At 56.9% G+C, this 22,441-nt stretch overlaps 1 protein-coding gene across 3 annotated transcripts in view; it reads right to left on the bottom strand.

Moving 5' to 3' along the window:
* The window catches only part of Nol4l (nucleolar protein 4 like), a 107,100-nt gene that overhangs the window by 36,960 nt on the left and 47,699 nt on the right, over positions 1-22,441 (bottom strand). For 2 of the 3 annotated variants that reach the window (XM_047542567.1, XM_047542568.1), the window contains exons 3-4: positions 20,884-20,995; positions 13,579-13,688 (exon numbers count right to left, since the gene is read on the bottom strand). In XM_047542567.1, the coding sequence (XP_047398523.1) occupies positions 13,579-13,688; positions 20,884-20,995 (222 nt within the window). Of the gene's footprint in view, positions 1-13,578; positions 13,689-13,772; positions 13,799-20,883; positions 20,996-22,441 lie in introns of those variants that run through there. The other variant, XM_047542569.1, reaches the window with a different exon arrangement.

Raw genomic sequence — 22,441 nt, 5'->3', positions numbered from 1 at the left:
TGGAGGCCCCAGCTGGGAGTCGGGTCAGAGCTACTGCACGGGGACCTCACAGGTGCTGGATCCGTGTGCCTGGGGGTCAGCATCCAGGGTGGGGGTGGAGCCGAGGAGCAGGGCACTGGGGACACGTCCTGCGTGACCTCAGGGAGATGACGTAACTGCTCCAAGCCTTGGTTTTCTCATCTCTAAAGTGGGTGGATACCACCAGGGCCTTGCTTTTGAAGGCTGCGGTGGGGGGAGGCCCCAAGAGGGCTGGCCTGGGGCTGGTGGGTACGGAGCACTGGGGCCGAGGGAAGCGTCACTGGTGCTACAGTCCCGGCCCGCCATCCAGGGCCTGCTCGTGCGCAGGAGTGGGGTGCAGGAGTGAGCAGACCCAGGCCCGCCTGGGGAGGCCAGCGCAGGGGTCTGGCAGCCTGGCCCGCCCACCTGCAGTTGCTTTCTTCTGCCTTTCTCCCCCTCCCCATCCCAGCGTTCAGGGAGGGGCGAGGGTCTCTTTCCCACCAATACGAGACTTCATGCCTCGGTGCTCAAGTCCTCTGGGTGGAGCCTCCGTCCCGGTGGTGGGGAGCTGCCTGCCCCACGAGGACCCGAGGCCCGAGGCCCGAGCAGCGCGGCTCCTGCTCTCCTGCCTCCCGTTCCTTCTGTCTCCTTCCCTTGCTTTCCCCTTTCCCTGCCCAAGACCTTGGCATGTTAACACCCAAAAGCATTGTCAGGTCCAGCGGATGGCACCCGGGCTATGGCAGAAGAGAGCTGAACCAATACCCAGAACTGAGGTTCTCCCTCGTCTTCCTCAGCCCAGAGGGGAGAAAAATAAAATAATAAAAAATAAAATTCCTTCTTTTCCAGCCTCCCTTATAGCTAGGGGTGGGGGCAGAACGTGACCTTGTTTTGGTCAGTGAGATGTCAACAAAAGTCTGCTGTCAACTTTGTGGGAAAGCTTTTGCTTTGCTGAACTAAGTGTCACCCCTCCCCACCTTCTTCTCATCTTGAATGTGGTAAGATGGTCGGAGCAATAGCAGCTGATTTGTAACCATGAGGGAAAGATCAACATCACAGAGTCACCAAGATAACACTGCAGGTGTTAGCATCAAAATAAGCTCCTCTGCTCCTCTCGTTTCAGAAGTGAAATAACTTCATATTTTGTTCTCTGGTCAGCTGGGGTTTTGTACTCATAGTCAAAATCATCTCTGACTGATCATAGTGCTCTTCTCTGCAGATGGACTGATTAGCAGGGACCCCACACGCTTCCATGCGGCCTTTTCTCTAGTGTGTCAGCTCCTGCAAGAGGACGTGGTGCTGTGTCCGGGCACCTGCTGGGTGGACAGTGGTGCTGGGGGAGGTGAGCGTGTAGTTCCTTCGCTGTGGACTCTGCAGGAGGGAAGGTTTCCAGGTGTGCGGGGCACCTCCTCCGCCAGGGACACAGCCCAGCTAACGGGCACCTTCTCCTTCTGTCTTGCTTGTAATCGAGGCACTTAGAATACTCCAGACACCCATGGGCTAGCGAGGCCGGGCTCTGTACTCATCTCTGTTGAGGACGCTGCTCGCAGCAGGGCGGGGCTGTGACGGCTCCCCAACTCTCCACGGCGCCCTCACCCAAGCGTGGGCCTCTCCTGGCCCTGTGCCAGGGGAACGGGAGGGTGGAGGGGTAGGTGGCAGGGCCGGGTACTGACCGGGAGCCCACTCCTGCCGACTGCTCTCCGATCCCAGCACGTCTCCCCTCACCCCCGTCCCACCTCAGGGCCTTTACACATGCTTCTCCTGGGCCTGGAGACTGTTTGGCATGTGCAGAGGCTGGCCCTCCCGTCCAGTTTTGGCTCACATGCCTCCTCTTCAGAGAGGCCCTCTGACTCGGAAGCCCTGTCTCCTGTCTTACCCAACTTTAATTCTCCCCCGCAAACTTCTTACTTCTGCATGTTTCCTTATTGACTTTTCTTGCCTCCACAGCCCCTGAGTGTCCAGGGGTGGCCGTGTTAGCTGTTTCCTTCACTACTGTGTCCCCAGCACAAAGTAGGAACCTAAAAAATTATTTTTGAGTCAAGTGTCATGGTGCACGCCTGTAATCCCCGCGGCTCAGGAGACTGAGACAGGAAGATGGCCAGTTCAAAGCCAGCCTCAGCAACTTAGGCGCTAAGCCACTCAGTGAGACCTGTCTCTAAACCAAATACAAAACAGGGCTGGGGTGTGGCTCAGTGGTTAAGCATCCTTGGTACCAAAAAAAAAAGATTTCTGGGTGAACGAAGGAGGGGATGTTTCTACGACTGTACGACGCCCAGTCGCAGGGAGGCTGGGGTCTGAAGGGCGCTCCTACTTGGGTCCTTGACCCACCCCAATCTGGGCGCTGCCACCCGCCCAGGGCCGGCAACCAGGTAAACAGGAGGCACGAATTCACAGTGGGACACTGCCCTCCACCCTAAAGGGGAAAGGAGCCGTCAGCGAGGCAAACACAGCCACAACAGGAAGGAGCCGGCCATGGTCCCGAGTCCAGCCGAAGCCATTATCTCTAATTGATCTCCAGACATCAGCCTGGAGCCTCGGCAGCCCCCCGCACCCTCCAGGTCTGGTTACAAAGCCCCCGCGCCCGCCTGCAGCCCACCGCGTGAGTCAGGGCTCGGGCTTCTCCTTGCCGGGGGAGGCCTGTCTGGGCCCCACGTGGACAGGCCACGATTACTACTGCGCCCTCCCCAGACAGCCTGCTGGCTCTGGATGGAAGAGGCCCCGAGCGCTGAGTTGAGAGCATTTACCACCAAGAGGAGGGTGCAAAGATACCTAGTGTACGAAACATAAAATACGGGACTTGGCCACAGACAACAAATCCTCTCTAGACCTTGGTCAGGCTGGGCCCAGGGATGGGGGTGGGGTGGGTCACAAGGTCGGCCAGCAGTTCAGTGGCCATCTGGATGTTTCCAGCCACTCCTTCCTGGCCCAGCCCGGGAAGGACGCCTCCTTTCCTGTTGGGTCTCTCTTGTCCCTTGCAGGGGCAGTTTACGGTCAGAGCCCAGGGAAGACAGAGCTGCTCCCCTGATGTACGCCGGCCCAGGTAGCAGCTCCTGACCTCCAGCCCAGCTTTTCCCTGGATGCAGATAAAGCTTCCCAGGCTGGCCCCGCCTGCAGATCTCCGCTCCTGCCTGCACCAGTAAATTATGGGCCCTGCGTGCGGTTCTCCTGGATAATGAAGTTAAAAGGCCACCTCGCATCCTCGCGTGGTGGGGGTGGAGGGGCGTGAGGAGCTGCAGGCACCATGAGCCCTTCGGGTCCGGGATCTACTGCCCATCGGGACCGGTCTGGAGACAGGATGTGGGCTGGCTTCTGCTCCTTTCCCACAGTGCTCCAGGGAAGCAGGAGAGAGGAGAGGCGCAGACGTCTCTGAACCCAGGCTGCCGGAGCAGCACGGCAGCGAGGCCCGTCTCCTCCGAGTCTCTGGCGGTGCAGCGAGTGTCCAGGAAGCAGCCGAGGATGTTCCACAGTCCGTGGTGGGGCTGAGCCCAGGGGCGCTCTGCCACAGCCCTGGCCGTTTCTAGTTGGCCTTGAGCTTCTCATCTTCCTGCCCTGGCCACCCAATTACAGGTGTGAGCCACCGGCTCGGGCCTTTCGCTGTCCTTTCTAGAAAAAGGTTTCCAAGAAAATGTCTCCTCTTGAGTTTAGAAATACCCTATTTGCTTGACCCCATCTTCAGGAGGATAGGGACGCCGGGCTGTTCACGTTTATAGCCCCGGGGTTCCCCGAGCTCACAGTCCACTGCACACGTGGGGTGAATGCCCAGGCTTGGGGTAAAAAGCACCTTGGCTTACCTGGCGGCCAGGCAGGCCGGGCCTCCGCGGGAGTATTTGCCACGGAGGAGGGACGGGTGCTTCCTAGGCATGGAAGAAGCAATGTTTGTTTTTTTCTTTCAAAGTTTCAAGTCAGTAAAACTTTAAAAAAGGCCACATGAAGGGAGCCATTCCTACTAGACACTAAAACATGGTCCAAAACAGTGCAGCGCTGCTGGGCCAGAACAGCCAGAGGACAGTGGACAGAAGGAAGGACGGCTGCACACAGAAACGTGGCCAGTTACAAGTGTGGCATCTCCAGTCGGTGGGGAGAGTCTATCGCCGTCGTCATTACTGTTTGCCACGCTGGGGACCAACCCAGGGCCGCCCGCACGCTGGGCCAGCACTCGGCCACTGCGCCACACCCAGCCGCCAAGTAGGTTATTTAACTAGACATGCTGAGACAAAAGGGGTAAGCAGGAGCCTCACCTCGGAACATCCAGGATACTTTCCCAATGGATCAAAGATCAAATATAAAGAGTGAAAACAAAAACACGACACGTCTGGTTTTTTGGCTGTTAACTGAGAGGGCCTAAGAGAAAGGACACCCCAATAACAAGCTCGGTGGGCACCTGGATCTTGTCTGTTAATATGATTCTACAATAAACGGGATCAGCGCTCCTTGGAGAAAGGGCTGATTCCAGGCAAGTGGGCAGGACTAGGTGAGAGGGGCCTGCAGCACCTTAAAGTGCCAGGAAGCATGGGGGAAGGGGCGGGTGCCGAAACAGCGCCACCAAACAGGAGCGCCAACCTGGGGGGGATTCGGGGACCCAGGAGCCGACTGGCCGGCCCAGTGGTCGAAACTGGGATAACTGGAACAATAAAATAGAACCCAAAATGCAAAACAAAGGGCAGGGGTCCATGCTGAGAGATAAACGCCGCCGACAGGAAGGTGGAGGGGACCATCGCCCAGGCACGGGAAGGTCAGCCTTGCCGCGGGCCTCCTCAGAAACGTGGCTGCCGCGCTCAGGGGCTCTGCTGCCCACGGTGGTTTCCTCCAAAGTGTCCAGCACGGAGGGAAGGAAGACGAGCAGCTCAGTGACAGCCTGACAACTCCTCAGCCAGAGGGGATCAAGGCCAATTCCGCGTCCTAAGTCACCGTGATAGCATGTTGCCGCCATAGGGCCTGGGAGAGGGCACGGGCCACCGAGGGCAGCTCTTAATGCCCCTGCGCTCGGTATTGAGAAAAGCATCAGGAGGCCCAGATCCTAAGAGCACTCGACACCTTCTCCTCAGAACTATCACAGTCATCACAACAAGGAAAGTGAGACACTGTCACGGCCCAGAGGCGCCTTTATAGAGTCTCCTGGCCCCAGTCCTGGATCCCAGAGACTGTTGGGTGAAAACCAAGGAAATCTCAGTGGACTTTGGTTGGCAATAATGTATCCATGTTGGCTCGTGAGTGGTAACAAACTATCCTGGGAGGCGAGATGTCGCCGACAGGAAAGGCACCTGCTCCGGGTGCGCTGGGCCTCCGGGGCAAGCGGGGAGCCGTCTTCTCCATTTTTCTGTACGTCTAGAACTGTTCTCAATAAAGATCTATCACAGAAATGGAAGAAAACTTGAAGCCATGAGAAGGAAGCTTGCAGGTGGAGTGGACTTAACCCTTTTGAGAGTCAAATGCAGAAGCCATCAAAGAAAAATAATGGGTAACTCTGAGCCTATAAAAATAAAAATAACAAAACACACACAGCATAAGCAAGATCAAAGATAAAGGGGAAGGATGGGAAAAGAGAGGCAACGGCTAACTCTGGGGAATCAAAAGAAAAGAAATGTAATCACGGTATGCTAATTGGGTCAGCTATGAATAATACACACACGGTCCTGGTAATATAAATAATGAATGGTGATTTATCCAAGTAGCGAGGTGTAGATCTGTGGAGGGACCAAGAAAAGAAACAGCGTGTTTGGGAGAGGCAGGAAGAAATTAAACAACAAAAGTCCGAATTGAAAAATCAAGAACCAGAAGGATGTGCCCATTACGGAGAAATAGGTGGTAAATGCCAGAAGAGACGCACGAGAGATAAGAAAGGAAAGGAACCTTCTTGGTGGGTTAGAAACAGAAGAGGGGAGGCTGGCACGGGGTCTGCTGTTTTGATACGATTTTTAAAAAAAGTGAATTCTACAGATAAAAATAAAAATGCATACGAATAAACAAAAAAGAAAACACACCACTTCTGTGGACGAGCCACCCTGGGTCTCTGGTAGAGGGCCTGAGGGGCACAAGACAGAGCCGACTGTGGCTCCCGGGTGCGTGTCCCCCACTGGGACCCCTCCCAGGAGCATGCTCTGACCAGTGAAATCCCAATAGCAGCTGGGGTCAAGGTCAGTAGGTCAGCTGCTTCTTGTTTTTCTTTGCCACAGCACAAACCTTCTGCGGTGCCAGAGATTCAGTGAGACAGGAAAAGGCTGGGGCTACAGATTCTCAGATCTTAGAAGGGTGGCGGAGGCACTTCAAGCTTGCCTGTGCTCTGGGGCCAGCGTGGGGGGCCCCTCGGCTCGGCCTCCTGGGGGCAGGCGGGCTCATCCCAGAGGTCAGCTGAGGGTGTCTGAGGGGGCAGGCAGTGGAGCAGGGACGAGGGAGGCAGTGGTGAGGGCTGGAGAAGGGCAGAGGCAGCAGGGCACTGAGAACAGGGGAGCCCAGTGGGCAGAGGAGGGGACCTAAGCCCAAGTGGCGGAGGCAGCAGACCCCCCCTCCCCAGCCGCTCCGTGTGCATCAGCAGAGAGTGGACACAGGCAGAGTCAAAGAGCTTGGTCTAAGGAGGTGGCGCCTGCACACCCTAACCCAAACTGCAAGCAGCAGCCACGGTTGGGAGGTGCCGAGGGCTGCTCCCCACAGGGCTTCCCACCCGGCCAGCACGCCCGTCTCGCCAAGGGCAGACCCCTGCGCTCTTCCTGGGAGGCCGTGCCCCGGTCACTAGCAAATCGTCCACTTTGCCCAATTCAGTGCTTTTTGCCTCCAGCACTAGCTCGTTTGACATTGATAGCACAGCTCGTTCTTTATTTTATTTTCCAGTTTCTGTGCCATTAAAAATGTATTTTGTAAGTATCATATGGTTGGATCTTGCCATTTAAGACAGTCCGGGCCTTTTTGACTCCATGTGAATGGAATTTAACCCATATACGTTTATTGTGATGTACTGACGGTCATTCTTGTTTCTGTTAGTTTATGTTTTCTATTTATTATCCCTCTTTTTGGTGGTTTCTTCTTTTATTCCCCCATTTCATTAACTCTTTCTGGACTGACCAAGTTTTATTTTTTCCACTGGTTTATAAGTTCTACATTCTATTTCTGTTCCCTGGGGATTATTCTTTAAGGAAACACATCGGAAGATCTGATTCTTTAAGAGACCATCCAAGGTCACACACGCTGAGCCACAGCAGGAGACAGGCAACACTTCTGTCCTGTTTCTCCCAAGCTGTCACCTGGCCTGGGGTACAGAGGGAAGGAAGAAACCATCACAGCTCTCAGGGCCTTAAGCCTGGCTCTCTAAGTCAGTGCCACGGGTTCCTGAGGCAAGAAGCCTATGAATCAGGTGCCATTTGACTAAGAGACAGGCACTTGTTGTCATCTGTTGCTCAGCTCCTCCTTTGGGTCTGATTGTTTTCTTGTGGTCCTTCTGAGCAGGAGGTAGGTGGAGAAAGTTCATGAGAAAAGAAACAGGGGGAAGGGCTTGGAGAGATAAGAAATAGGATCCCACTTTTGTACCTCATGTCTTCCACTTGGTCCAAAAGATAATGGCCAGGAAGTGAATATCCATCGACGACAGATGAGTGGATAACAAAACAGTGCCTGCAGAGTGGAATATTATCCGGCCATGAAAAGGAATGGACTTCTCACATACTGTGATATGGACCAAACTCATGAACATCATGCCAAGGGAAAGCTGCCAGACAAAAGGGCAGATACTGTATGATTCCATTCGTGTGAGGCATCTGGAATTCACAGAGACAGAGAACAGAATCGAGGCCATCAGGGATTGGGGGAAGGGAGAAAGGGATAGTCACTGCTGAATAGGTGCAGAGTTTCTATGTGAAGTGATAAGAAAAATTTGGAACCAGATAGTGACGGCTGTACAACATTGTGAATATACCCAGTGCCACTGAATCATATACTTAATCATATACTTACATGGCAACCTTTTTTACATTTGTTTATTTTTTTGTGGTCCCAAGAATGGAACCCAGTGCCAGGCAAGCGCTCTCCTGCTGAGCCCCAGCCCCAGCCCTACATGGCAAATTTTTTGTCACACGTATTAACCACAGGTGGTATTTTTTTTTTCAAGGGAATGCGGGGGGCTGGCTTGGGTGGGCTCAGTGGTAATGTGCCGTGAGGCCCAGTGTGGGGCCCTGGATTCCATCCCCTGAGCTGCCGCGGGCGCTTGTTTCTTTCTCCACTTGGGGAGGCAGGAGACCCAGAGGCCTGCTGGAAATCCTCGCCTGGTGCTGAGGAAGGGCTCCTTCCAGGTCTGACTCCAGGAAAAGTCCTTCTCTGCCCTCCTTGGGCTCTGGCCTTGCCCAGCCTGGTCCTGCTGGGCTGCTGTCTCTCAGCCTCCCTGAACCCCAGGATGAGGATAAGGAGTGTTCCTGAGCCACCCGGCAGGTTTCTGGACCCTCTTCTCTCGGCTTTCTGTCCTGGGCCACAGTACCCTGGCTGCCATCTTGTCTCCTAGAGGAGCTCCTGGAGACGGCCCTGGGTCCCACGTTCCCGTGGCTCTGCCGGCGGGCAAGGCCGCTGCGCGTGCCTGTTGGTGCTGTGCCCGCCCTCAGTGCAGGTGGCCCTGCTGGTGCCTTCTTACTTCCGAGGTGCCCAGCATGGTGCCAAGCACAGACCTTGCTGGATGTCCTTCACCTCCTGGGACGCCTGTGAAGTCCGTTTACATTCACTCTCAAGTAATGGAAGGGGGAAAGCGCACAGAGAGGTGAAGCAACGAGCCCCGATCACGCCGATTCCCGGGGGTGAAGCTGGCATCCCTCGCCGGATGCCAGGGGGTGGCTTCACACACACCGGGTGGAGAGAATCTGGCGAAAGCATGCCAGTCTCTGCTGCGCACGGGCTCGCTTTCAGGAGCAGGAGGGCCGATAACTTGGAGACCCCCAACTGACCCTGTGGGTGCCCAGGTGTGCCCTTGGGGGCCCTCCGCAGCCCAGGACCCAGGGAAAACTCTACCGACGGTGGAGGCGGGGCGCAGGGCCTCCACAGCGCTGGGAGACAGCAATGTGGGCGCTGCTCTGAGAACTGGAGGCGGAGGGAAGGCAGCGCGGGCAGCCTTGCCCTCTGGCCAGCACAGAGCAGGTGCGCAACCCGAAGGGGGTGGAGTCGGGCCGCCGCATGGGGAGGAGTGGCCTCCGCCCGCGAGTGGGACGCCCACCGGGGTGGCAGGAGAGAGCAGGGCCGTGGCCGCCAATCCCACCAGCGCCCCTGCAGACGACATGGCAGCCACCTGAGGTTGGGGCAACCCTAACCCTAACCCTAACCCTAAACCCTAACCCTAAACCCTGGCGCCCCTGAGGGGGAGGGGGCGGCTCCCAAGTCCCGGGCCAGTACTTGCCTCCCGCGCCCCCCACAAGGCACCTTCCCCCACAGCCCGGGTCAGCGTGGGAGAAACAGGGTGGGGACTTGGCGGGAGCTGGCTCTGGGGACGGAGGCGCTCAGGCTCTGTTCCTGCTCCTGTCAGGTGAGCAGGGCTCAGCCTTCTGGAGCCTCAGTCATGAAATCTGTGGATTGAGGACACGGTGTGACTCAGCTGAGACCTGCAGGCAAGGGGCCGGGTGTGTACAGAGCTGGCCACAGCTCCGCAGCCTGACCAGCACCCACCGGCAGCCCCCTGGTCCCCTACTCTGAGCTCTTTCAATAGACACAAGGAGTAGATCTGGGTTTTCTCGTCTCTCACTGAACTGGAGCCAGGTGGGCAGGGGCGCAGCCTGGTCACCTCTGCCTCCTGGCATCTGGAGAAGAGCCTAGCTCAGAGTAGCACATGGACAGAGGGACAGAGGCGGGAACCAGTGATGCCCACCGTATCTGACAGGTGGAAACGCCAGGACCTGGAGAGTGGACCCCGAGCAGCCGGGACTCAGGGGCGGAAGGCGGAGTAGGTCCGTGCCCTGTTACCCAGCAGTGTGGAAGGGAAGACAGCAAAGCTCTCAAGCCATCTCCGGGGAATGCTGGTGATCTTTATCATCACGTTCTTGTTTTTGGCCACTGCTTTTTCTCTAGGCCACGTGTCACTAGGATGATTAGGGAAAAGAAAGGGCCAAAGAGAAACAAATGAGACAGAAAATAGAACCAGTGGCCTGGTGAGAGGAGTGGCCAGCGAGCCTCCGGGTGCATCTGGTACACACCCGCACCCGGGAGGGGACCTGGAAGCGCAGTGGCTCGGGACGCACCTGCTGGCCCACTGGCTGTGAGCGCAGCCTGCGCTCTCCCTGGGACCGCATCTTATCCACGAACACTCTCAGCCACTCAGGGGCCCGTTCCTCAGAATCCTCCTGCACGCCCCAGAAGATGCGCTCCTCACGTGCACCTGAAGGGGGTTTCAGTTTTCCCTTCTGAGTGTTCCTGAGGAGGGAAAAACCCTTTTATCAGGCCGTACGCCATTTCCAGCTCACCTCGGCCACTTTAATGACAACTTCTGGGGTCTGTGTTAACCAAGGAGAAGGTTACTGGAGGGCATAGTCTGGCCCCCACCATCTTGCATGCTGAAGACACTAAAGCTATTTGCTGCACAGAGTCAGACCTTGAGAAGAATCTTTTTTCTTTGCATGTTATTTACCTTTATTAATGATTGATTGATTGACTGATTGCAGTTTGGGGATCAAACCCAGGGCCTTGGGCGTGCTAGGCCCCCCAGCCCTCTGCCGGTGTCTTGGGTTTTCACATTACCTAACACCCTCTGTGAGGAAGCACTTATTTTCTAGCATATTCATCTGACAAGTGGACTCTAAGTAACATGATTCTGTCCAGCCTCGAGAAAGTCCCACTGCCGATTTGCTGTGTGGTCAAGGCCAGGCTCCTGCTTGTGTAATGTGAAGAAAAAAAATTGTTGTTGGGATTTTTTTTTTTTTTTTTTTTTTGTACCAGGGATTGACCCCAGGGCTGCTTAACCACTGAGCCACGCCCCCAGCCCTTTTTACTTTTTATTTTAAGGCAGAGTCTCGCTGAGTTGCTGGCAGTACCGGCACGTGCCACTGTGCCAGGCAAGGGATTCTCATCCAGTTCGTAGACGTAGTTTTGCTCTGCGTCGATGTTACTCACCCTGGTTCCCCGCTACCCTAGACCGGGGTTCATTTTCCATTGGAATCAGTGGTCTGCACGCACACCAGGTGTCCTCCGTGGGCATTTTGTGGTCAGAGTCATAGGAGGAGGCCTTGCCTCGGGACACGGGATCTGAGGGCAGAAGAGCCTGTGGAGGTGGGCCGCCCCCCAGGCCAAGGAGAGCTCTGTCTGCCTTCCTGTGAAGGATATGTATTTTTAGTTCCAACTCATGCTGAAGAATCAAAGACTTCTGGTCCTTGGCCCCTCTGTGCTGCTGCAGATGGATAACCTGGTGAGCAGCGTGATTTCTTGTTTTGCCGTGTGCTGGCCATAAAACGGGGATGATGGCACTGCCTAAGAGGCTGAGTCCTTGAGCATTCCTCGTGCTCGGGAAGGGCTGGAGATTGACAGGTGAGAGGGCCTAGGTGGAAGGGAGATGCTGCTTCACTTCCCAGGTGGCAAGGAGGGTTTGTACTTTGATCTCCTGAAGCACTCGGGACAAGCTGGCTCCTCTCAGAGGCCAGCCCAACCTCAGCCCCAGCGGGACTTCCAGAGCACCTTTGGAACAGGCCTCCCATAATCCTCCCTTGCTTTGGGAGTAGCTTGTACCTTACCAGAACAGTCTGGCCACCATACTTCATGAGCTTCAGTTTGTGCACAGGTGTCCACTAAAGGCTCACGGGCCCAACACTGTGCTGTTTCCCTCTTTGCTCAGCAACAGAATGCCTCAGGTTCTCTGCCCCAGCCACACCAGCCTCTCTAATTGCTTACAGGTCCCATCCACCCTGGAGCCACAGGGCCTTTGCACAGGCTGCTGTAGAATTCTCTTCTTTCAGATCCACCACTCCGTTCTGCAGCAAGCCTTCCCGACCTCTGTCCCAGTCCACTCACCCCGCCCTAAGAACCGACAGTGCCAGGTGTCCTGCCTGGCCGCCTCACAGCTACACCCTGATGCCTGATTAGCACTTCCTTGACTGCTCACAGCTACCCACTACAAGCTGGGAGTTTGTGCACGATTTTTTTGGTTGGTGTGTCTCCCCACGGGTCATAAGAAGGCCTAGGAACACAGTTGTTTGTTCATCCCCGCGAAGCCCTAAATAAATACCTGGCAAATGATGGAACCCTTGTGAAAGCTTTCACCCAATGCAGTGTCAACCCCTTCCTTCCACAGATGCAAGTCAAGCACAGTGAGGTTCTTTAACCAAACCGAACATAACACAGTGCAGTCAAGGGGGGTGGCAGCCGCACCGATCCTGCGGACTCCGGCAGCCCGTCCTAGGCAGGGAGCCATGGGCCGTGCCTCCGTTTTCATGGTGACAGATGGGTGTGGTGAGGGGTGGGGACGGTGAGAGAAGAAGTGGGGCCCCAGTCTCTCCTCGCAGCAGAGATCTGCTCGGCGGGCTGAGACCTTATGACTTAAAGGCGACGCCCTCCTGACTGGCATTCCTGTGGCAAGGGTGCCGCGGTCTTTGTGGGTCGGAAACCCAGCCCCGCAACGTTTCTCCAGCAACACGGCCACGGCGGAGCAGGCCCTCTGGGCGAGGAGCCAGAGCTGAGGGACATGCCGACGTGCACAGCTCTGCTCCCAGAGCCTCGCGGACTCCATCCAGGTCCAGGAGCTGAGCCTGGCGCAGCCCGAGAGGGCGCGACCCTGACCCAAGCCAACCAGCCTAAATCCTCGACCCGGGTGACAGGCCCCAGTGCAACCCCGGCACGTCTTACTGCGTCACCACGAGGCCAGCCTCGAGCCATCGCCCTGCACACGCACGCTCACGCCAGTCAGACTTGAGTTCCAGCTGCCCCTCATTCAGGGAGGAAGGGCACATTCCCCCAGGAGGGCCTCAAGGACCACCGGACGGGGAGAGCCCTTAAAGCTGGAGATGAAAATCGGTGGCCTGGTCTCAGGCCGCGGCAGAGGGAGTCCCCGGCCGTCTGTGAAAGACAGTCGGGCTACTTGCTTTGCGAAGGGTTAGAAGGTGGACGGTGTGGGGAGGCAGGAAGGAGTTTCTTTTCATAGCCAGTTTCCATGGTGCCTGACAGCCCTTGGCGAACCACAGCTGGGCGTCTTGGACAGCGGGGGGGCCCCAGAGCCTTATCTGGCCCGGGCCACCTTCCAAGTCCCATCCTCCTGGCCTGTCTGGGCCCCAAGAGTGACAGAGGCCACAGGCAGGCAGCCAGGGTCTCGCCCCCTCACCTCCCCAGGGAAAGGCTCTGCAGTGGGCAGAGCAGGGCGGAAGGACCCCCGAGTCCAGGTCAAGCCCACCCGCCCCACGTGACCTTGGGGAAAGTTTTGCAATGGCCAAGCGGCTGGAGCGGCGCCCAGCAGACCCTCCGAGGAGGAAGGCATCCTCTCCTACCCTCTCCTCCCCTTTCTGCCTGACTGCCCAGCCCAGATGACCAGATAAGGGTCTCTTTGATTTCCAGTGTGTTTACACAGGCGGCAGCCCGAGTACAGGACAGACGGCCACAGCCAGGCACATCAGGGTGCCTCCAGGCGGGGCAGAGGGACCAAGGCCTTACCTGCTCCTGCGAATTCATCACCCGCAGCTTCATCTGCTTCAAGTACGTGGAGGTGAGGGGCATGTTGTAGTCAATGATCCCGGAGACCAGAGGAGATGGAGGCTCGTTTTCTGGCAGGGAGAACAAGAAGAAACCCCATTTAGTCTGTGCTGGGGACCGGTCACCCCTGTGTAGCCTGTGGATCAAGAAGCCACCTCTGGGAAGGAGCAGGCCAGAGGCCACCTGTCAGTGGCCACCACATCTGGCTGGTAGAAATGGGCTCCTGGGGGTTGAGAGTGCTTGTCAGTGAGGGGCCAGTGTTTAATAAGATGTCACATGCTTGGAAAATGTGAACTTGTGGCTTCTTTGAAATGTGGAAGGCTTAGCCACAGACACCCCGTGCTCCCGGCAAGCAGCCGTGCGACTGGGCAGCTGCTTCTGTCAGGCAGGGCGTTGGCTGCGTGGCACAGCCTCTGGTCTACGCTCCCTTCCTGTGAACACCTGCCACGGCCCCACCCCATCCCTGGCTCCAGGGCACCCCACCAAAGCGCCCTCAGGTACCATCTGGCTCCCGCGGAACCAGGCCTCCGGCCCCTCTGCCCCCTCCCTTCTCTCTAGTCACACGCAGCGGAGCACCTATCTTGCCATACTCGGCCGTGCTGTCCTGGAGATCAAAGTAATACATGTTCTTTTTGTAGAGAATTTGCAAAGCGCAGAAAAATGTAAAGAAACATTTTTAAAAACCATAATTGCACCAAGCAGCTTGGCATATGCTTCTGTTTATTTTTTCCCTGTGATTTTTCTTCTTTACATACTTGATATCATAATGCATACAGAGAATTATAGTGTGCTTTTTTAAAAAGTGTGTTTTTTTTGCTTAACATTTTGTCATAGGTATTTTTGTCACCATCAAAACTCTTGCTTTGCTTTGCAAATATGATTTTTATAACTGTGTCATATTTTACCATAATTTACTTGAGTTATTCGCTTATGATCACATGTAGGCTGTTGCCCATTGGGACTGTTATAAACAGCACTGCAGGGAACATCTCTGTGTATAAATATTGGTCCATATTTCTGATCTTTTCCTTTGTAGAACCACAGGAATTTGTGGGTCAGAAGGTAGGAATATTGGACCACTCCTGAAACCCCTGCTCAAGATGGGGGGGTAGTCTTGATGAGCTGCTCTGGGCTTTCCCCAGCCTCCAAGGGCCTCAGGCCAGGTTCATGTTAATACCAGGCCTTTGATCAGAAGATCCCTCCCATCCATGGGCTGGGATCTGAGAAGAGTGAGAACAACTTCCCAACTAGTCAAAGCCATCATCACCATGCCCCACAGAGGGGTCTGAGTGACAGGCAGGGGCTCTTCCAGGGCACTCCACCATACCTGCCCCTCCAGAGCCGGAAAGGTCCCTGAGGCCATAAGAATCCTATGGCAGTGAAAGAAGTCAGACACACCAGGTCAACAGTACGATTCCACGTGGGAGAAATAGCCAGAACGAGCAGATTCACAGAAAGTAAAACAGTGGCTCCTGGGTGGGGGTGGGGATGGGGATGGAGAATTACTTCTGGAGTTTCTGTTGGAGATGATGAAAAAGTTTTGGAAAAATCTTTTGTGATGTGTAGCTGTGCTGGTTGCTCAATAGTGTGAGCATAAGCAATGTCTTTAAAACAGTATAATTAAACACTAAAGGGGCACATTTTATAACTATTTTTACCACAATTTAAAAAGAGAAAAATGTCTGCAAACTCTGGGCAAAATTACCCAGAGGAAAGAGTAGCTGCTGCCCGGCCAGGGTGGGCCACCCTGCTGACACAGGCTCCTGCAGGACAGTCCTGCCCACCACCCTGCCCTGCCCAGGACCAGGGCTGTTTTGTGACTGTGCAGGCTAACAGTTTTTATCAAATTTTATAAAAATGCAGAACTTTGTCTTGCTTTCTCAAGGCTATGCTTTTACACAGAGTGTTTCACTTTTGTTCTTTGAGGGAAGAGGTAAATGAGTTTCTCAGAAACTGACTTAAAATGCCTCAGCTCCTAGACACCCTTTTTTTTTTGTACTAGGGAATCCACTGAATTATATCCTCAGCCCTTTTTAATTTTTTGCTGAGGCTGGCCTTGAACTTGTGATCCTCCTTCCTCAGCCTCCAGAGTTGCCAGGATTACAGGCCTGCACCACCAAGTCTGGCTCCTACTCCCCTTAAAGAGCGTCCCTCTGGTTCGGGGCTGGGAGACACTGGCCCTGCGCTCAGCAGCCCCATGTCGTGGATGTTTTGTGCCCCGCTTCCTCTCACCATGCCATGTGGTGAGACTTCCTTGGCTCCAGGGGACTGTTAGGCCCTGGAGCCCCCAAATCAACTGGGTGGGATGCAGACGTTCCAGGGACGATATTGAGAGGGTGACCCCCAAGGGACCTGTGATTCCTATTTGCAGATCATGGATCTTCAGACAGAATTGCAGCTTGTTTCATTTCCTCCAAGATGAGTCTGCCTGGGGAGAAGCTGCTAACCAGTGAGGTGCCTGTGAAAGGCCCTGTGGTGCGGTGACTGCTCCGCGGTCTCCAGGAGCAGGAGCTGCAGTCTTTCCGATGGCCACCTATGTCCTGTCTGAAAGCCGGGGCTGCTGAGAGCACCATGTTAATGAAACCAGATGTCATTTGACAGGGAAGAAAGAAACAGCTAGGGTGGCACTCCTGGGCCGTGGGAGGAGCAGTCTTCCCTGCCTGTCCCCTCCAGTGTCACCACAGGGCTGAAGCATGTCTGGGCCAGGAGACGGGCGCAGAGAGCTCAGAGAGAGGAAGGCGCCACGCCTGGTCTTGGGGAAGCTGCGCTGGTGTGCGGTGGGTTCCAGGAGAGTTCTGTGGGGTGGCAGGGGACACTCAGCATGAGGAGATGAGCCGTGGAGCTGGCAGTGGAGGTCAGAGCTGGCCACCAGAGAGGAGAAAGGCAGGCAGCGTTTTGGCAGTGGGGGGGCCAATGAGCTCTGGATATGGCGAGTGGACGCTGGCGGGAGGAGGTGAATGGGGACGAGGAGCAGGGGCCATCGGGAGCCCCCAGTTCCCACGCACAGGTGAGACCAACGCCAGGACAAGGTGCGTGGGGGTGGAAGCAGGAACAAGGACAAGGGATAGTTCTCGGGCCTTGCTGGACAGGCTGGGCCCTGCTGCAGGCAGCACGCGTGGTGGCCACGCCTGAGCCACTGTGCAGAAGGTGAGCCCCGAGCCAGGGAGGGTCAGGGAGCCTGGAACCCAGCAGGCTGCTGGTGAGTCAGGCAGAGGAAGTGCCCCAGGAAGTTTTCAGCACCTCTGGCCAAGGAAGGTTGAAAGCAGCCCAGGCCCCAGCCGAGTTTTCCAGGCCTTTAGGATAACCAGTGATGTGGAGGTTTCGCGCACGCCAAGCCCGCCGACCCCCCAAGGGGACCCACCAACCACACATTTCAACAGAGGCGGGACCCTGTGTTCTCCAGGTGGAACGGTAGGTGGTAAATCTCATGAGCTTTCCCTACAGAGCGGAGGAAGCTGAGTCCAGAGATGATGGAAGGTTCTGGGTGCCAGTGGCAAGGGCGTGAAAGGGCCTGTGCAGAACGGGGCCTGGAGCAGAGAGCCACCAGCCAGCCCTGGGATTCAGACCAGGGACGGGGCTCTCAGGCCTAGGGCCAACTCCAAAGGTGATGACCGTCCTCCCAGGGAGTGAACCAGGATGGACAGGGCTTTGCTGGAGAAGCACCGGTGTGCGGCCTTCAGGAGGGGAAGTCGGGAAACCATGTGTAGAGCAGCCCCTGGGCTCAAGAAACAAGTGAGGAAAGCAGGACGCACGACCCAGAGTTCAGAGGAGTGAGCGCCAAGAGGGCCTGGGAGTGGGGCAACGCGCTCAGGCGGCTGAGGAAGGAGGATCCCACATTTGAGGTCAGCCTCAGCAACTCAGTGAGGACCTAAATACTCAGTGAGACCCTATCTCAAGATTAAAAGTGGTTAAGTACCCCTGGGTTCAATCCCCAGTACCAAAACAAGCAAAAATCTTCGGGGAGAGAACTGAAAGTTCCACCCCTCAGCAAAGTGCCACTGAGCCCTGCTAAGCGCTCCACGCAGACCCTCCTGCTCAATGCTCCCGAGAGGCCCACGGGGTGCTGGTATTCACCCTCCTACAGATGAGGAGACCTCCGGGTGCAGTGAGCATGAGAACCACAGAGGACAGGCCGCAAGGGGCCAGGGAGGGCAGGCTCTGCGGGGCCAAGGAAGGGCCAGGTGGGGGCCACCTGAGCGAATAGCTTGTTCCCCGCCCGAGGAAGCTGTCACGTCAGGGGAAACAAATGCACCCTAGAGGTCCCTCTGCCCCAGCACAGGGGCTGGACTGTGGGCACCCTGGGTCTCCTCTGCCTGCCCTGCGGCCTGGTTCCTAGGGCTGGGAAGCCCTGGAATTTCCCATCCCAGGACCTCCTTTGTTTATGCTCCTGGCGCTGGGGGAGGGCGTGCAGCCGCCAGCCCCACACTCTGCTGGGGACGCAGCTGAGCCAGGGAGGCCTCTGCTTCCTTCCTCTTTAGCAGGCGGCTAGGAAGCAAGGCATCTCCCAACAGCCCTCACAAGTTCCCATCCTGTCCCCTGCGCCCCTCCCCTCCCACCTTCCTGGGACAGGAACGGGGCCTGCCTGAGGCCGGGGCAGGAGGTGGCAGGGAGGCTGGTCTGGCGAGGCTGGAAGGCGGGGAGCGTGACAGCAGGCCGGGATGGGCGCCGCTGAGGCCCTCCACGCCACCTCCAAACGCCAGGACCCGGCCCTTCCTCGCAGGGCGGACTCCGCCTTGCTGGGGGCCGGCAGGCTTGGTTCTGGGACTGCAATGCGACAGCAGTGTGGCGGGAACAAGCTGACGTCCCTGGTGTCACGGCACCAGTGCCCTGTGTCAGCGGCTCGTCCTCACAGGCCCGAGGGGAGGTGTTCCTTCCCCTGTGCTGATGGAAAGGTTCTCCCTCTCTCTCTGACCCCCTGGGGAACTGGATGGTGGTCTCGCCCAGCACTTCCTGTGCGGTGGGCTCCTCGGCTGTGAACCCAGGACTGACAACTCTGGGTCTGTAGCGGCTGCTCTGAGCCGGAGCTGCTCAGAGAGGCTCCCCAAATGGCAGACACGGGAACTGGGCTGCACGCGCCTTCCTGACCCCGCTGCATGCCCTCCCGGGCCGCCGTCTCCTCTTCCCTCCGCATCTTCTCTCCCCAGGATGGAAGAGGCTGTCCTGAGGATGGGCAGGCACCTGCCTTCTGTCCCGCGGAGCAGCCCCAGGAAGGAGGCTCAGGGCAGAGCTGGTTTATATTCCAGGCAGCTCCTCGCCATGTGCGTGCTCCCTACCTCCCTCTCTCCCCCTTCCTAGGAGTGGGGACACAGTGGTGGCAGGAGAGGAAACGAGCAGCTGCTGGCCTGGGCGCTGCCCTCCTGGCCACATGGAAGTCCCCAGGTGAGGGGGAGTGAAGCCCACGGCTCCCGGAGGCCTTCAGTGAGGAGCTGGGCGGGAACCCACACCGTGGGGCGCCAGCAGAGGGGCAGGTAGAGGGAGGCCTGAGCCGCCAGGGCAGCCCACACACGCAGCCCTCTCGGCCTTGCCTTGCTCCCCCGGGCTAGCAGTTCTGTCTCACTCCCACAGTTGCTATGGAAACAGGACAGGAAAGGAGGGGACAGGAAAGGGTGGGCAGGATCCAGGCAGTTGCCATCAGGGCACGTGCCCCTGGGGTCTAGGCCCCACCAGGGTGGGAGGGAGGCAAGGAGGCCCCCAGCACTGTGGCCACTCAGCCAGGGCCAGGCCCGGAGTGCGTCTCAGCATCATTGTCGTGGAGTGCTGTAGTGGCCGCAGTTCAGGCCCCAGCAGGATCCCTGTGCCAGGCGCAGGGACCACAGCGCTCATCAGCCCTCCAAGGAGGGCTCCATTCCACAGGAGAAACGAGGCTCAGAGAAATGAAGTCACGCGGCACCTGAGCTGCAATCCACACCACCCAGTGTGGTCCTGCGACCTGCCCTGACGCTGGCACCCGCTCTCATGGGGTTCTTTAGAAGCGTCTGATGTGCCCCGAGCAGGCAGCCATGGCCGAGTGGCTTCCAGGACAGCAAAGCCTCTGGATTTGGTGAGTCAGCTGGTGTCGGAATCTGCTCATATGCATCAGGGACGATGACAACGAGGGGAAAATGCCACCTGATGCCAGTGCCCTGACACCTCGCAGATGGTCTGTGTGGGCTCTTGCTGATTTCACTCCAGCCCAGGTTTGGTGGCTGCCACTTGAACCCACCCAGATAAAGGGCTTGCCCTTCATTTGCCCTCTGTCTCCACCCTCTGGCAAAATAACGCAGACTTAGCAATATTCACAGGCTGATGCCCAGGAGTTGGCGCAGCGCGCTGGGGAACAGCCCACCTGGGCACCACTTCCCAAGGCAGCCGTGTCAACCAAAGATGCCGGCCCTTCTCACCAAAGTGAAGTCACCTGCAGGCAAACTGACCCTTGCAGGTTGGGGGTCTGGTGGGGGGGTATGGGAGTGGGCTCCTCTCTGGCCTCACCGGGCAGGACAGCAGGTGAGCCTGGGCACCGGCCCAGGGATCAGCCTAGCTGGCTGCAAGCACTGTGCTCATTTCAGATTCTAATCAATCCCCTCGGACCCACAGACCAGAGACGACACAGGTGTGCCCAGAGGTGGGGCAAACACTAGGAAGGACCATCACTGACAGGGGTTGTATGTCAAGGGTGGGAGGATGCACATATCAAGGGTGTGTGCCTGTCCCCGAGAGCCGAAGGCCAGACCCACATGATGCACGCCTACAGAAGGAGCTGAGGGTGAGATCTGGGGGTCCAGAATGATAGAGCTTCAAGAGTGGAACCAGGTGTGCTAGGCAGGTGGGGCACACCTGCAAACTAGCCACTAGGGAGGCTGAGGCAGGAGAATGGCAAGTTCAAGGTCAGCCTCAGCAACTTAGCAAGACCCTGTTTCAAAATTTTTTAAAAAAGGGTGGGGAGGCCCAGTGGTAAAGCACTTGCCTAGCATGTGCAAGGCTCTGGGTTTGACCTCCAGCACCACACACACACACACACACACACACACACACACACACGAACGAATGATAGGGCAGGGTGCCATTCCAACTAGAACCTGGTTGGGAGGGAGAAGAAGGGCGGGCCGGGCCCTTGAGGGACAGGAGGAAGAGGTGCATTGGCTTGGTCGGATGCTTGCTTCTAGGAATGGGAACAAAGGCAGAACCTGCACTTTCCTGCTTGTGCCAGCAAAGGGCAGGCCCCTCAGTGGGAGAGTCTGCTCCCCCGACAGCCCTGCCCTAGCCCTCTGGCACACACACCTCCCCTACCTTTGGGTTCCAGGCCGTTGGAATTAAAGTGCATCCGCTTCTGGCACTCGGTGCAGCTCATCAGGAAGCGTGTCACAGCCTCTCTTGGGAGGAAGGCATAGGTCTCCGCGATCTGGGGAGGAAGGAGTTTGGTTGTTACATAGGTCCACAGGGGCGACCCGGCCCCTGGAACACCAAGGGGTGCTTTGGTTTCAGGTGCTGAAGCCCCTGCCAGAAAAGGTAGGAGCAAGTGGCAGTGTCCTCCATCCTTAGCTACGAAAATGAGGCAGCACTTTTGCAGAAAACCATTTGTTTTTAAACAGGAGATTAAAAATTGAAAAAGCCTTTAAACATCACCTAGTCTTTAACCTGTGTTCTAAGTAATACTCCTGCCAGAACATTGTATTGCTGCCACTAAAATGTGAGCTGATAAGCGGTGCTCCAGGGTAGGAGGAACGACTCCCCCTCTTAGAGAGGGAGAAACTGAGACCCACTTATAAATTCACTGACTCAGGGTTTATGAAGGGAGCCCAAGGCTCTGCCAGCAACTTCTGGGGATAACCCACAGGTCAAGAACCTTTTAGGGAAAGTTGGACAAGGCTGGCGCCAGAGCATCAGATTTTTCAAACTGGACAGGCTCTTAAGAGACCCTCCTGCTCCTGGTGACTAAGGCCCAGAGAGGTGAACTGACTCACCCAAGAGCCACACAGCTCTTTAGAGGCATGCTCCAGATCACAAGACCCCACGGGGAGGAGATGGGCGTGTGTGGGGGTAGGCGGGGACGGAGGGACAGAAGAGGCAGGGTGGGAGTGGGGAAGAGAGGGCTGTGGGTCCAGACCTGAAGCTGCCCTTCTTACTCCAGGTTTTGGGAACCCCTGCCCTGCTTTGGCTGCCCCGACACCCCGGTTACCCGTTCCCCGGGCAAGGCTGCCCGCTGGCTGGTGTTCACACAGGCTGCCTGCTGGCTGGTTCCTCCCTCTCCTCTCCACTAAGGGGCAGCATCACCCAAGCATTCCCGGCCTCCCCGCGGCCCGGCTGGGAAAGTTGGCGGAGGGCGTGGGGGCTGCCCTGGACAGCGCCGGCCTGCCTCTGCTGCAGACGGCACATAGCCTGCCCCCACAGGGACACGCCCAGGCCCTGCTCCACCTTCCTCATGGTCAGGAGGTGGACAGCGGGTGGGGCAGGGGGACGGGATGTAAAAGGCAGGGGTGCCCAGTCTTGGACAGCCCTCTTGGAGGACCTCAGCTCAGCCAGCCTGCGGAGTTCCAGGGCCACTCCTGCCAGCTGCAAGTGCGAGTTAATTTTGGTGACACGATTGTTATTTCTCAGCTGATTTGATGCTCCGCGGAGCAGGCAGGCTCCTTGATGAGTTATCTCCCTTCCAAATTCCCTGTCTGATTGCCTTTCTCTGGAGGTCAGGGACAAGGGCAAACCCCAGTGTCTCCAACTGCAGTCAGTGGATGGAAAGCCAGGGTCCGAGGTGTGGCCAGTCCTCCTGGGTGCCGGGGCCCAGAGGTGCCTTTTCTGCCAGGCACATGGATGTCTTCATTCTTAGCCTGGTGCTGCTGGAAGCCTCGGG

This window comes from Sciurus carolinensis, chromosome 2, assembly GCF_902686445.1.
Source record: "Sciurus carolinensis chromosome 2, mSciCar1.2, whole genome shotgun sequence".
Classification (NCBI taxonomy): domain Eukaryota; kingdom Metazoa; phylum Chordata; class Mammalia; order Rodentia; family Sciuridae; genus Sciurus; species Sciurus carolinensis.
Note: the sequence above shows the minus strand (reverse complement) of the source record. Positions and strands in the feature narration are given on the sequence as shown.